This window comes from Nerophis lumbriciformis, linkage group LG14, assembly GCF_033978685.3.
Source record: "Nerophis lumbriciformis linkage group LG14, RoL_Nlum_v2.1, whole genome shotgun sequence".
Classification (NCBI taxonomy): domain Eukaryota; kingdom Metazoa; phylum Chordata; class Actinopteri; order Syngnathiformes; family Syngnathidae; genus Nerophis; species Nerophis lumbriciformis.
In genome coordinates this window covers 6,807,803-6,824,535 of record NC_084561.2, presented here as the reverse complement: position 1 = coordinate 6,824,535, position 16,733 = coordinate 6,807,803, and the positions used below count along the sequence as shown (strand labels likewise).

General features: G+C 39.6%; 1 protein-coding gene across 1 annotated transcript in view; it reads left to right on the top strand.

Moving 5' to 3' along the window:
- Positions 1–16,733, top strand: part of clcc1 (chloride channel CLIC-like 1) — a 37,962-nt gene that overhangs the window by 7,060 nt on the left and 14,169 nt on the right. Inside the window, exons 3-7 of the mRNA XM_061976162.2 lie at positions 3,651–3,761; positions 7,263–7,484; positions 9,211–9,351; positions 9,411–9,510; positions 16,178–16,275. Of these exons, the coding sequence (XP_061832146.2) occupies positions 3,651–3,761; positions 7,263–7,484; positions 9,211–9,351; positions 9,411–9,510; positions 16,178–16,275 (672 nt within the window). The remainder of the gene's footprint in view (positions 1–3,650; positions 3,762–7,262; positions 7,485–9,210; positions 9,352–9,410; positions 9,511–16,177; positions 16,276–16,733) is intronic.

Here is a 16,733-nt window from a genome sequence, read left to right as displayed (position 1 = left end):
AATGACCCCCGAAAGGGACAAGCGGTAGAAAATGGATGGATGGTAAATTTCCCTAAATTAATTCAATAATAAAAAGGCATTTCATAACCAACATGCCACCTCCAGTCAGTATTATTTAACATCCAATTAAGCACTCATGTAATGATATTGATAATAAAGATAATACAAGTACCCCTTTCAAATGCGATAAACTTTGATTTCTCATGAGTTTTTTTTAATATTATAATTGGAACGTCAATAACTTGTAATTATGCTAAATAAGTAAAATCTCTGTTAGGAAAAATTGCTCTTCGATAAATAGTGAACATTTTTTGAAATGCAGTTTTTTCCTCAATCGGTTTGTTTTGTTGTTTTTTTTGTTGCCGTCACGTTCCAACAAATCTCGTTGGTCCGCCACGATTGCTCATTCCATTTGAATTCCAAACATTCCCTCAGCGGACATTTGCGATCATCTTTGTACCTCCCAATTCAGGCCTGCGCAATTATTTTACTCGAGGGGGCCAGATTTAGATAAAAAAAGTGTGTCTGTGGGCCGGTGTATCTATTTTTAGGAACACTAATACAAAACCTCACAATAATGATTGAAAGCTAAAAACGTTATGACAGACGGCCTTAAAAAAACGGAATGGAATTTTGACATTTTTTTTACTGAATGAGACACCCAGAATGTACATGAAAATAAAGAATGTGGGATTTACAATATTAACTATGAAGGATAAAACACTGAATATTGACAACATATTTTACAATCAACTGAAACACAACTAAAATGCAACAAACGTAGTGAAATATGAACGCGAAGGGTAAAAAAAAAAAACCCCACCTGCAATCTGAGATATCTCATAGTGACCAAAGTAACTAATTAGATGATCATAGTAACTAAGGCTGCAGCTAACGATTATTTTTCTATCGATTAATCTATAGATTATTTTTTTCGATTAATCGGTTAATCTATAGATTATTTTTTTTTCGATTAATCTATAGATTATTTTTCCTTTTACCGTTTTTTTTTTAAATTTAAAATGAAGATGAAAAAATAAATGTAGGCCAGTTTTTTCAAAAGGCATGACTTTTATTTACAAAAAAAAAAGTATGGCCACTCAGTCAACATTGACAACAACATGACAAAATATTCTGTAACAATGTAAACATTTAAAACTTTTAACATTTAACAAAATTAAAAGTAGCTTATTTGCTTCTTAATGTACAAATATAAAAGTAAACATCCAGTGCAAATCTTTATATTTTGCAATAGTATAAGCATTTCAAAAGTAAAATATTGCTTATTTTGCTTTAAAATGTGCAAAAATAAAGATAAACATCCAATACAAAAAAGTGCAAAACGAAATATTCTGTAACAGTGTAAACATTTCAAAAAAGTAAAAGTATTGCTTATTTTGCTTAATAACACAACATTGATAGTATGATTAAAGTGAAAGTTAATTGTTCATTTGTACATAGTATATGTAACTGTTAATGTTGTAAAAGGTATTTGTACAACTAATTAACGTTAGCGTTAAAGAGGAGCGCGTCTTTGTAAACACTGAACAGGCACGCCAAACGCGCCTCTCAGAGCGAAACAGTGTTTTAGTTTATGAATTTACAACGCAGATACAAATGACACATTCATGTTTTTGTGTAATGATGACAACGTATACTCACGCGGCCGATTGACTAGTTGATGGTGATGGCAAGAACGCTGTCGGGTGTTTTCTTTTCAAATGTTCGTTCATAGCCGTTGTGCTGCTATGATAGGCCATTTCTGCTCGACACAGTGTGCATACAACAACTGTCAAGTGTTTTTTTTTTTTCGCTGTGCTTATCCCACACTTGAAGGGATGTACCAATGCTGAATGTAGCTTCTGGATTTCACTCAAAAGACCAGACCGTAGTTACTTTTTCCTTTTATTTTCCTTTAGTTTGCAACAGTTTTTCCAACGAAGAAACAGCTTCTTTTTTCTTCTTTAGTCTTTTTAGCAGTCTTTAGCAGTGTTAGTAGACTTTAGTAGACTTTAGTTTCTTTAGCTGTCTTTAGTAGCCTTTAGTAGCCTTTAGTAGCCTTTAGCTTCTTTAGTAGCCTTTAGCTTCTTTAGTAGGTGAAAAACCTTTAAGGACAAAACACCACAAGATTAACATGCTGTAAAAAATCAGTCAATTATCAATCCCATAATTTACAATTATTAATTAGGCTATCAAACTCTTAACCATTAAACAAGTGCAAGAAAATGGACACATCTTTTCCCTTTAAGTTAAAACAGATTTTAAATAAATTGTCTCAACATAAATGCACCAAGATACATATAAAATACATTTAACACCAGAAACACAATAGATAAATGCAGCAGAAAACCCAATATGTAAATACATAAATACCTAACCAATTAACCACCTATTTTAGATACATATTTAAAATCCATATTCAATATAAATATATTATTAATTTAGCAGTGAAACACTCAATCTTAAACGCTGTCTACTGGTAGAAAAATGCCCCTTTTTCTATGCCCTCACCAGCAGCCAATGATCTAACACAGTTAAATCCAACGTTGAGCGACTTCACCCTCCTGATGAAGCAAACTGCTCCAACATTTATCAAACTAAGCAAAGAATATCAACACTTCCTTACTAAACAACAGTTTACCCCCATCTCACCAGCGCAACAGGTGCGCCACACCCACAAAGAGAACTAAAGTCCAATCTTACCGGCTGTCCGTTCAGCTATTGGTTTTGGTACACTTTTGGCACAACTCTGGGTTTTCTGTAACGAACTAAACCTTTTTCCACTCTGCGCTGGCGTCTTTTGTACTCCTTGATTTGACACAGCGGTCTAATTACCGGGCTCGCGCACCAGCAGATGAGACGGGAGCGCGCCGCGTTATACCTGCGCGTGAACGTAAACTGATCGGTTCTGATCATATAAGCCGACTGGCCGAAATAATGCCGAATTATATACATTTCCTGGGGTTGCCTAGGTGAATAGGGATGCGGATGTGCTCTAAGATAAAATATAATTTTATTAAGTGGGGTTTGGCTGGTTGCTAAACAGCCACGGTTGCGAGCTCGCGCTTCAGCTGACGGGACAGCTGTTCGCCGCTACAACATTATTAGGCCGTTTATTGAAATACTCCCACACTTTTGACGACTTTTGGCGTGCTTTTTTCCCCTTGCTCGCACCGCTCGCATCGTCTGCTTTGCGCTCCGCCATGACGGTAGTGTGACGTAAATATGCGACGCGTCGACGCACAAAACGGCGTCGACATATTTACGTAACCGATGACGTCGACGCGTCGTTTCAGCCTTAATAGTAACTAATTAGATGACCATAGTAACTAGTATATCATGCAGATTCCAAGCATTGAAAGACTTAGTATAGTTGAAGACTTATGGTCATTAGAAAACATCACTGCACATCATAATGGCAGCTACACTTTCCATCTTAAAGATCTAAAACAATTATTTGGGAATGTCCGGCGGGCCAGATTGAAAAGCTCAACATGCAGGCCCCCGGGCCTTAATTTGCCCAGGTCTGTCCTAATTGTTGTCACGCCGAGTGCACTCGCCGGGTACTTGGGTCTTAGTGTGCGCGTGCATGTGTGGATGGCAAAACTCAACAGTGTGATTAGATGACATTTGACTTTGTGTTTCATCAGATTCAAGTCAGAGAGAAGAGAGTGGAGAGCCTTCTGCAGCAGCCCACCTGCAACCCAGTCTTTAAAAGGTTCATCAGGAGACTTGTGAAAGACATTAACAGACTGGGATTGGTACGTTCTCCTTTCACGTGCTTTTATGTAGTCATGGAACCTCCGTTTGCCAACCCCTCTATTTGCAAACATGCCTCAGTGTGCCAACCAACAAGTCAAATAAATCAAGTAAGAAACCACAGACAGCTGCATTCCTGAATGACCTTAGAGACGTATAGGCACGCAAAAGGCTCATCAACCACCCACGTTCCAATTGGGATTCAGTCGGGTTTAATTTGGGGCTCAGTCTCGCACTAGAGCAAGTTTTCATTGATTGATGATTGTGATGAGACCGGAATTTTCTGGAAAAATATGCCAAAGCAGACTTATTTCAAAGCGAAGGAGAAGACTAACTGTCGTTAACTGCCTCTTCCAAGACCACACACACACACACACACACACACACCCCACAAAGCGAAGGAGAAGACTAACTGTCGTTAACTGCCTCTTCCAAGACCACACACACACACACACACACACACACACACACACCCCAGAGTAGGGTTGTACTGTATACCGGTACTAGTATAGTACCGTGATACTAATGAATAATATACAGTACTATACCGACTCTAAAAAGTACCAGTTCCAGTTTTTTTTGCGGGCATGACGGCGCGTCGTCACGTCATGACATTGCTGGTTTTACGAGCAGAGGAGCATGTTCGGCAGCGCACACACACACACACAGAGTACTTACAAGAAGACACCGTGTGTAGACAGAAAAGAGAGAGTGGACGCATTTTGGTGTAAAAAGTAAAGATAAAAGTGAAGTTATATCACTCAAACGCCCTCAGGAAGAGGTGCTTTAAGACATGGCTAACATCCATCCGCAGTGGGCAGTGTTTTAGCTACTTGTAAATCACTAATCCTGGCCTCCACGGCGACAAATAAAGTACGTTTCTTATAAGTAGCATTATCACTGGAGGACGAGGAATAGCTAAACATGCTTCACTACACACCGTTGGAGGATACAATAGCTCACCGGCATCACACTGTAAACACATGCCTTGGGTGGATCTACACCTGAAATCCACTGTGATGATACCAAGTACAAGAGCGTATCTCGTCGATACTACAATGATTACATCGATATTTTTTATCGTCACAAAATCTTTTTTCGTTTAAAAAAAATTCATATTATGTTTATAAACTCAGGAAATACGTCCCTGGACACATGAGGACTTTGAATATGACCAATGTGTGATCCTGTAACTATTTGGTATCGGATCGGTACCTAAATGTGTGGTATCATCCAAAACTAATGTAAAGTATCAAACAAGAGAAATATAAGTGATTATTACATTTTAACAGAAGTATAGATAGAACATGTTAAAACAGAAAGTAAGCAGATGTTAACAGTAAATGAACAAGTAGATTAATAATCAATTTGTACAGTTTGTCCCTCATAATGTGTACAAAATAATAGGTGTATAAATGACACAATATGTTACTGCATATGTCAGCAGACTAATTAGGAGTCTTTGTTTGTTTACTTACTACTAAAAGACAAGTTGTCTAGTGTTGCGTTTTGGACCAGTTGTTCCTCCCAGGGAATTCAAGTCACAAGTCGCTCCCAAGCTCTTTACGACAATTAAAGCTGAGTTGAAAAACCACCAGAGACAGAATAGGTATTTTGTAATATATTGGCAAAGCTTGGCAAATATACTTTCACAGAAACAGCATAGAACATTCGGATCGCCCCGCTAAAATGGTCTGTCTTCCCAACCCCAAAACCCCCTCTTTTCTTCCCTCTCCCTAGCCATAATACATGCACAACGTCTCCCTAGTCATAATACATTCCAAAGAACTCAAGGTTAACACACACAGTTTACTTGCTGGAAAAAAGAAAGAAAATGAAATGGAAAACACGAGCTGTTTTCAAATATGACTATGAAAGAAAATAAGTAACACTAAAATTCGGATATATGTAAATATCTGCCTCCGACACTAGTATGTTCACTATTTTATTTAGGGACTATGTTGCAGTAAGAAACATCTGTTTAATGTACCGTATTTTCCGCACCATAAGGCGCCCTGGGTTATAAGCCGCGCCTTCAATGAACGGCATATTTCAAAACTTTGTCCACCTATAAGCCGCTCCGTGTTGTAAGCCGCATCTAACTGCGCTAAAGGAATGTCAAAAAAACAGTCAAATAGGTCAGTCAAACTTTAATAATATATTAAAACCAGCGTGATGTGGGCGCGCATGGAATCGTATATCAACATGGACGAAGCTGCGTGAAAAAAGTCACCCGGCCTCTTCGCGTAAACTTAAACTTACCTTAACCACTCGCTCATCTTTTCTTCATCCATCCCTTCGAGTTAGCTTTTATGATGACGCCGGCTGGAAAGGTCTCTTTTGGCAAGGTCTTCCTTTTGAATATCACCATGGGTGGAAGTTTCTGGCCATTAGCATGGCAAGCTAGAACCACAGTGAAGGATGACTTCTCATTCCCTGTGGTGCGAATATTCACCGTACGTGCTCCCGTTGTATCCACAGTGCGGTTCACAGGAATATCAGTTGCTGTGAAATAGTAATCCGTGTGCGGATGGAGAGATTGCGTCTTTTCATGAACCGGATCCCTGTCGCTTTGTCGGAGCCATTTTGTGGTCTTTACAGATGTAAACACACAAAGGAAATGATAATATCCGCGCGCTTTTTCTTCTTCTACGCGGGCGGGTGGTTGCTTACAGTAGAAGAAGAAGCGCTTCCTGTTCTATGGGGGCGGGTGCTTACCTTGGCGGTTGCTTGCGTAGAAGAAGAAGCGCTTCCTGTTCTACCGGGAAAAAAGATGGCGGCTGTTTACCGAAGTTGCGAGACCGAAACTTTATGAAAATGAATCTTAATATTTATCCATATATAAAGCGCACCGGGTTATAAGGCGCACTGTCAGCTTTTGAGAAAATTTGTGGTTTTTAGGTGCGCCTTATAGTGCGGAAAATACGGTACCCTAAGATTTATTTTTTTATATATTAATATTTTTATTTTTATTTTTTAAATTTTTTAATTTATTTAGAATTTTTTTTATTTATTACATTTTTTAAAATTTTATTTTATTTTTTTTAATTTTTTTTTAATTTTTAATTTTTAATTTATTTTTAATACACTATAGCACTTTGAGATTGTTTACTCAATACAAAGTGCTTTTTACAAATACAATCTATTATTATTATTATTATTATTTTTGTTTAAATAAGGCCAATATTGCCATTTTTTGTGGTCACCTTTATTTAGAAAAGTATGGAGCTACATTTTGGTATGGGAACAACCCGACACCAGAGTGAATATGGCCAACTAAAGGAGAGGCGCCATGCTTGCCACCAAGGAGGTGTGCGCCCCACGGACATGAAAAACTCTGACAACTTATGTCTGACAAAAAAAACGGACAATTGCTGTCGTTTTGACGTCAGTTTTTCCGACCAAATAAAATGTCTATATATAGTTGTGAACATACTCCAGCTCATAAACGTACAATATTGCCTCAAAAACACTGAAATATGCATTCACTTGTCCTCCTGCAGCCTGCAGACTCTACAGAGCTGCATTACGACGCCCACATCAAAGTGTCCAGACAAGGCGTGTCAGAGATGGAGATGTTCCTGGAAGGAGAAGAGAGCTGGCAAACAGGAGCTCTGGACAGCGCCCTCAGCCAAGTTCTGGTGGACCTTCGAGCGCACGACTACCCAGCCTGGAGGTGGCGCTTTGAAGACACCTTTGGCGTGGAGCTGGACACGCTATTGAAGGTAAGGAGGATGACAGTTTGCATTTGGAAGAACAATTCCTTTATGAGTCAGTGTGCCAGAGAAAATACTGGAAAAGTGCTGACAACATTGTTTTTGCCGTAGAATCAGAAAATGTGAATGACACAAGCAGACAAATAAAAACATCATAAATAATAATCAAGTAATATAATCAAGTCATGTCCACTGTATTCTTATTACTGACAAGTAGGGTGTCCCATCCAACATTGATATCGTTTTGATAGCATCATAAAAACAAGCGTTCCATGATATGGGCTTTCATGGAAAATGTGTGATATCATGTCCGATACAAGCAGTCCTGCAGAGTTTTTACTTGTGTGTGATATCATGTGCGATACAAGCAGTCCTGCAGTTTTTACTTGTGTGTGATATGTGCGATACAAGCAGTCCTGCAGCCTTTTTCTTTGTGTGATATGTGCGATACAAGCAGTCCTGCAGAGTTTTTACTTGTGTGTGATATCATGTGCAATACAAGTAGCCCTGCAGAATGTTTACTTGTGTGTGATATCATGTGCGATACAAGCAGTCCCGCAACGTTTTTACTTGTGTGTGACATCATGTGCGATACAAGCAGCCCTGCGGTTTTTACTTGTGTGTAATATCATGTGCGATACAAGCAGTCCTGCAGAATGTTTACTTGTGTGTGATATCATGTGCGATACAAGCAGTCCTGCAGCCTTTTTTTGTGTGTGATATGTGCGATACAAGCAGTCCTGCAGAATTTTTACTTGTGTGTGATATGTGTGATACAAGCAATCCTCCAGCATGTTTACTTGTGTTTGATATCATGTGCGATACAAGCAGTCCTGCAGAGTTTTTACGTGTGTGTAATATCATGTGCGATACAAGCAGCACTGCAGCGTGTTTACTTGTGTGTGATATCACGTGCGATACAAGCAGTCCTGCAGAAGGTTTACTTGTGTGTGATATCATGTGCCATACAAGCAGTCCTGCAGCCTTTTTCTTTGTGTGATATCATGTGCGATACAAGCGGTCCTGCAGTTTTTACTTGTGTGTGATATCATGTGCGATACAAGCACTCCTGCAGCCTGTTTACTTGTGTGTGTGATATAATGTGCGATACTAGCAGTTCCTCAGCTTTTTCACTCGTGTATGATACCATGTGCGATACAAGCAGTCCTGCAGAGTGTTTATTTTATGTGTGATGTGATATGTGCGATACAAGCAGTCGTGCAGCATTTTTACTTGTGTGATATAATGTGCGATACAAGTAGCCCTGCAGCGTGTTTACTTGTGTGTGATATCATTTGCGATACAAGCACTCCTGCAGCCTGTTTACTGGTGTGTGTGATATAGTGTGCGATACTAGCAGTCCTGCAGCTTTTTCACTTGTGTGTGATAGCATGTGCGATACAAGCAGAAATACATTCTGGAATCGGTACTAAAATATTGGTATCGGGACAACCCTAGTGCAAACTAAGCTTCAGAATAAAAGCATGGCAATATTAGCCTGGATTCTCGTAATGCACCCGTTTAAACTTGTAAAGATTGTTAGCAACTGGAAGAAAGATTTGTGGTCATTGTAGTCAAAACTTAGGACAAATTAGCACAGCAGCTGTTAGAATAAAATATCATACCAATATAAAATATTCAACAAACTGCAGTAGCTTTAAAAAAAAATGTGATTGCCTATTTTTCTAATGTCAGACATCAGTCAGCCAGTGCTTATTGTTCCCTGTGGTTTTAGTTGTCGCTGGTAGTTCTGGTCCTGGCGGTGGTCGTGAGCACAGAGCTGTGGTCTTGCATCTCCTGGTTTGTGCAGTGGAAGCGCATCTTCGTCGTCTGCTTTCTCGTCAGCATCGTGTGGAACTGGGTGTACCTGTACAAGGTGAGGAAGGTCCACTTGTGGTCTTTTATTCCGCACGCCACCTCACCTTTCCCCATCAGACCGCCTTTGCCGAGCACCAAAAGAACATGGTGATGATGGACAGCAAGAACGACAAGTGCACGGGAGTGAAGGCCATTGACTGGAGTGACAATCTGAAAGGTATGTGGATATGCAACATATTTGTCCGCCAGACATTAAGACCACGTTGACACTTGTCGCACGTGACCAGTATTCCTCTCAGGGAATAAAACACACCAAGTTCTTTTGAATGACATACCGTATTTTCCGCACCATAAGCCGCCCTGGGTTATAAGCCGCGCCTTCAATGAACGGCATATTTCAAAACTTTGTCCACCTATAAGCCGCCCCGTGTTATAAGTCGCCTCTAACTGCGCTAAAGGGAATGTCAAAAAAACAGTCAGATAGGTCAGTCAAACTTTAATAATATATTAAAAACCAGCGTGATGTGGGCGCGCATGGAGTCGTATATCAACATGGACGGAGCTGCGTGAAAAAAGCCACCCGGCCTCTTCGCGTAAACTTCCCTTAACCACTCGCTCATCTTTTCTTCATCCATCCATCCCTTCGAGTTAGCTTTTATGATGACGCCGGCTGGAAAGGTCTCTTTTGGCAAGGTCTTCCTTTTGAATATCACCATGGGTGGAAGTTTCTGGCCATTAGCATGGCAAGCTAGAACCACAGTGAAGGATGACTTCTCATTCCCTGTGGTGCGAATATTCACCGTACGTGCTCCCGTTGTATCCACAGTGCGGTTCACAGGAATATCAAAAGTCAGTGGAACCTCGTCCATGTTGATAATGTTCTCTGGCCGGATCTTTTTTTCAGCTATCTTGTTTTTACAATATGCACGGAAAGTAGCCAGCTTTTCTTGAAAGTCTTTAGGCAGTTGCTGTGAAATAGTAGTCCGTGTGCGGATGGAGAGATTGCGTCTTTTCATGAACCGGAAACCTGTCGCTTAGTAGGAGCCATTTTGTGGTCTTTACAGATGTAAACACACAAAGGAAATGAAACGTAATATCCGCGCGCTTCTTCTTCTACGGGGGCGGGTGGTTGCTTACAGTGGAAGAAGAAGCGCTTCCTCTTCTATGGGGGCGGGTGCTTACCTTGGCGGTTGCTTGCGTAGAAGAAGAAGCACTTCCTCTTCTACAGGGAAAAAAGATGGCGGCTGTTTACCGTAGTTGCGAGACCTAAACTTTATGAAAATGAATCTTAATATTAATCCATATATAAAGCGCACCGGGTTATAAGCTGCACTGTCAGCTTTTGAGTAAATTTGTGGTTTTTAGGTGCGGCTAATAGTGCGGAAAATACGATATATGTGGAGTAAAAAGGACCCCAGAGACAGAATGGTACAATACCACGTTTTACTGAAGCTTCAGGAGACCAGCCCTTACAACGCAACCATAGTATCAGCAAGAAGAGGTCTAAATCCAAACAAAAAGAGTCAGTTTATGTAGAGCGAAAACGGCCCCTCTCACCCAGAAAGGAGCGCAGCTGCTTCTACAAAACAGATAAGGAACTGGCCAAACGGGGACCTTTAAGACAAAACAAAGAGATTACTCGCGCAGTGTTTTTCAACCACTGTGCCGCGGCACACTAGTGTGCTGTGAGAGATTATCTAATTTCACCTATTTGGGTTAAAAATATTTTTTGCAAACCAGTAATTATAGTCTGAAAATGATGTGTTGTTGTTGAGTGTCGGTGTTGTCTAGAGCTCGGCAGAGTAACCGTGTAATACTCTTCCATATCAGTAGGTGGCAGCCGGTAGCTACCGTATTTTTCGGACTATAAATCGCAGTTTTTTTCACAGTTTGGCCGGGGGTGCGACTTATGCGCAGGAGCGACTTATGTGTGAAATGATTAACACATTACTGTAAAATATCAAATAATATTATTTAGCTCATTCACGTAAGAGACTAGACGTATAAGATTTCATGGGATTTAGCGATTAGGAGTGACAGATTGTTTGGTAAACGTATAGCATGTTCTATATGTTATAGTTATTTAAATGACTCTTACCATAATATGTTACGTTAACATACCAGTTGGTTATTTATGCCTCATATAACGTACACTTATTCAGCCTGTTGTTCACTATTCTTTATTTATTTTAATTTGCCTTTCAAATGTCTATTCTTGGTGTTGGCTTTTATCAAATACATTTCCCCCAAAAATGCGACTTATATATGTTTTTTTCCTTCTTTATTATGCATTTTCGGCCGGTGCGACTTATCAATCAATGTTTATTTATATAGCCCTAAATCACAAGTGTCTCAAAGGGCTGCACAAGCCACAACGACATCCTCGGTACAAAGCCCACATAAGGGCAAGGAAAAACTCACCCCAGTGGGACGTCGATGTGAATGACTATGAGAAACCTTGGAGAGGACCGCATATGTGGGTAACCCCCCCCCCCCCCCCCCCCCCCCCCTCTAGGGGAGACCGAAAGACTTGTACTCCGGAGCGACTAATACTCCGAAAAATACGGTAATTGCTTTGTCGATGTCGAAAACAGTCGGAGGCAGGTAAAAAAGGTGTCTAGTGCTTAAATGATAAATAAATGATAAATGGGTTATACTTGTATAGCGCTTTTCTACCTTCAAGGTACTCAAAGCGCTTTGACAGTATTTCCACATTCACCCATTCACACACACATTCACACACTGATGGCGGGAGCTGCCATGCAAGGCGCTAACCAGCAGCCATCAGGAGCAAGGGGTGTCTTGCCCAAGGACACAACAGACGTGACTAGGATGGTAGAAGGTGGGGATTGAACCCCAGTAACCAGCAACCCTCCGATTGCTGGCACGGCCACTCTACCAACTTCGCCACGCCGTCCCCCAAAAATAAACGAAAGGTGAGTGCCCCTAAGAAAAGGCATTGAAGCTTAAGGAAGGCTATGCGGAACAAAACTAAAACTGAATTGGGTACAAATTAAAAACAGAATGCTGGACGACAGCAAAGACTTACTGTGGAGCAAAGACAATGTACCGGTACATCCGAACATGACATGACAATCAAGAATGTCCCCACAAAGAAGGATAAAAACAACTGAAATATACTTGATTGCTAAAACAAAGTAGATGCAGGAAATATCGCTCAAAGGAAGACATGAAACTGCTACAGGAAAATACCAAAAAAAGAGAAAAAGCCACCAAAATAGAAGCGCAAGACAAGAACTAAAACACTACACACAGGAAAACGGCAAAAAAGTTCAAATAAGTCACCGCATGACGTGACAGGTGGTGACAGTACACCTACTTTGAGACAAGTTATAGTGATGCATGCTTGGTTATGGTTTAAAGTCATATCCAACAATTGCGACGACAACTCTTTATTGTCAACTGAGTTTCGTTTTTTAATGATTTCTGCTGGTGGTGTGCCTCCGCATTTTTTCAACAAAAAAAAATGTGCCTTGGCTCAAAAACGTTGAAAAAACACTGCACTAGCGGACATCGTATAAAAGCAAGGAGGTCGCGAGAAGACACACTACATGGGAAACTACTGGCTGATTTAAACATGACTACGGATTAAAAAAGAACACTTAAAAATATCTCATTCTCACACACTGCAGGCCAAACTGGACTAGATCTGATTTTTTTTTTAAACCTGATTTTTTCTAGTTGACTGTTTACACTGCAAGGTAAATGTCATTTTTATCAGACTCCAGTGTAAAGGCCCAATGTGGCCCCGACATCACTTGCATGCACAGTTCCATGACGTGTAAACAAAGGAAGTTGTTGTGTTGAAATGAGCTACCTTTCGTAGATGAAGAGTTGACTAAAGTGATTGTGATATATTTGATTCGGTATCAAAATCAGCGTTTCGAAACTTACAGTATCATTTTTTTGACGCGGAAACGGCGTGAATCCATACCTGCCAACTACTCCGGTTTTCCCGTAATTAGTACGGTTTTCATCAACCTATTCCGGGTTACGGTTGCAGTGATAAAAAATACGGTTTTTCATTAATTAAAAAAAATATATATTTTTTAAGTTTTATTCACGAAATCGTGTAACAATACTGACAATCGACACTGCTTACCGTAACTTCCTATCGAGCCATTCCGAATGCCATGCGCGAGGCTATTTATAGCACCGCTGCCAAGCACGAGGCACCTGTTGCCATTGTTTCCAAACGAGCGAAGGATCATGGAATCAGCCGGAGAAAAATCGCAAACGAGTCTTAAACCGAAAAGAAAACTGCAGTCATTCCGTGAAGAATATTCAAAAGCCTATCCGGGAATAATTATCCGTTCCAAAAAGGGTGAAAACTACGCGAATTGCACCTTGTGCAGACAAGATTTTTCGATCGGACACGGAGGAATTAGCGATGTAAAAGACCACGTTGGAACAAAAAAACACAATTCTAATGCCGTTGCTAAATTTGGATTTTAGCCACAAAAAGGTAATGACACCAATGTTATCTATTGGAATTGTTTAGTACTGTTATACTGTTAAAAGTGTTTATACTATTTATGCTTTCAAGTCCAAGTTGAAGAAATCTTGTTAAATGTTGACAGCATAACTACCAAAATACAGAAGTATGACCTTAATATTTTTGCAGTGCTATTTCTGTTGAAAAGTTAAAATGATTACATTAGAGATGTGATGTGCCACTTTTCAAGTGTCTGATGGCTTAAATTAATTTTCATAAATTTTTCATATTTTGAATTCTTTTGAAAGGCTTACAAAAAAACTACATTTGAATTGTAATTCCATGCTATTGACAGGACTATTACGGTAATTTTAATGAAGTTAGCTTACCATGTTTACAGTATGATAATTGTGATAGAAATGTGAATTTTAGGCACAGAATATTTTTTACAATTGAACAAGGCAGTAGATTATACACGCTTGGACAGAAAGTTAATAATGACACCAATTTTTTTTTAATGGAATTGTTTAATACTGTTTTCCAATTTGTTTACTGTAAAAAGTGTTTATACTGTTTATACTTTCAATTAACAAAATTGCAGTCTTGTGAAAGGTTGACAGGATAACTGGCATTAGCTGTCAAAATAATTTCAAACTATTGAAGTTAGCTTACAGAATAAACATGTCAATCAACCCATATGATTTTTGCTGTAATATTTTTGTTTTGAAAAGTCACTGTGACTGATAGAAAAGTGATGGTTTTAGCAACATTTTAACCTGTCTGAATGCAATCAATCATTTTGGACCCTGGCTACTAGGTTTTTCTGATTTCAAAAGTTGGCAGGTATGTGAATCAATTGTTTTGACGAAGCAACTCATTTTTCGACAGAACACCAGATTCCCTAAAGGAACTAAGTGGCTACCACAGGAGAAAACATGGCCGTCACAGATAGTGCGTTAGTGGGTTTGCCCCGTGGCTGTTGTGTAGTGGAAGTAGGCAGGTGATGGAAAACAACAGCAGGAGGGGGAAGAAGACAACTGCAAAAGTAACATAAAGTCAAATTATGGCCCAAATCTAATGCAAAAATATCAGATTAAATAAAATGATAGTTATATAAAATAATGATATTATAAAAAGAGAAAATATTAACAATAAATAAAATAAAAATAGGAACCACAGACAGCTGCATTCCTGAACGGCCTTAGAGAGATATAACAACCAAAAAGTGCACAAAAGACTCATCAACCACCCACATCCCAGTTGTGTTTCAATCAGGGTTGATTTGGAGATGGGTCTCTCTTACATATCTCAGGAAGACACTCCACCGTTCCTGAAACTTCACAGAACAACCATTCAATGTCGGCCTCATCTTCTCCAGTTTGAGGAAATACAGAACATCTTTAATGGCAAGGAGGGGCTGTCCAAACAGATTCGATTTGAAGCACTTTGGAGCGTTTAGACTGGCAAAAAAAATATGTATCTGATCTGTGTCACTTGAGGGCATAAAAAGTCTGATTTGAAGTCACAGGATGGATCAGTGTTGTTATATTTAGCAAGCCTCCAGTTTCTAGTTGTCAAAAAAACTTAGTAAGAGTAAATAGACTATTGCAGCCTTGAGTATCGGCCAATACCGATATTGATCTGATACGGTATCAGCAGGAATCATACACGCTTGTATTGTTTAGTAGTGTGGAAGGTTAGAAAAGGTTTGATCAAGTGAAATGAGTCAAACAGAGAACAGTGGTAGTTATAAAAACACTAACCTGTTTATTATTAACCAGCTGGAATTCACTTATACTGTCTTTAAGTTGAAGTGTAGGGTCGTTAGTTTTTTGGGCGACACCTATTAGCCAAAATAATGAATGATACGGACACATTTGTTACTGAATACTTTCCCATACGCTTCTGCCTTAGAGATTTTGTATGTGTAATATGCAACTATAAATATTACTTATTTATATTGACACATGTCACATTTTATTGTTCATTGATTTGATTACCTATGTCTACCTTGTGTGCTATTACCGTATGTGCTTAGCTGTTGCGTAGCTGCTAGCTCCTTGTTGCCTATAGTTTAGCATGTTTACCTTTTGTGAATGAATTTAGTTAAGTAGAAGAACTAGTGTGCTTATTGGAGGACATTTGGATGTTAACTGTCTGTCCAGCTTTGTACAAGTAAACACTCTGCTTGTATCGCACATGACATCACACACAAGTAAACACGCTGCAGGACTGCTTGTATCGCACATGATATCACACACAAGTAAACACGCTGCAGGACTGCTTGTATCGCACATGATATCACACACAAGTAAACACTCTGCAGGACTGCTTGTATTGAATTGTATGATAACAGACAATACATTGTTGTTTGTTTGATAACAAAAAATCACCCTGGAATGAATGACTTGTGTGTGCATCTTTGCAGAGTGGTTCAGAAGCACGTGGACTTTGCAGGACGACCCTTGCAAGAAATACTACGAAGTCATGATGGTGGACCCCATTCTGCTGGTACCTCCCACCAAGGTACATTCTGCCACAAAGTGGTCCAGTCTGCCTCTGTATCTGTTGTGTTGCCATTGATTGATGACACGTTCCTACACTGAGACAGGGTTCCTACACCAAAGCATATTTCTATTCAATCTGAGGTTCATAAAAATAGAAAAGTCTGTACAATGAGGGGCTAGTAAATTGAGGTTCCACTCTAATTTGTTGCCAGTTGAATCGATTCTGAATCGAATCCTGAGAGCACCTGTTGCTCGTTGAGAAGAGCGATAAGTACTTGTCTTCAACGGTGTCCAAAAAGACCAGAAAAGGTCTGTAGACTTCTCGCTGGTTGCACAATAGTCGAGACCTATCCATTTTTACATTTCTCCATACTGGTTCGATATCACCATTAAAAAGAAAAAACAACAGACTTTTAAACTGACTCCTTTATTGAAAAGTGGAACTGATTCAACTACTTCTGAGTTGAACTGATGTGT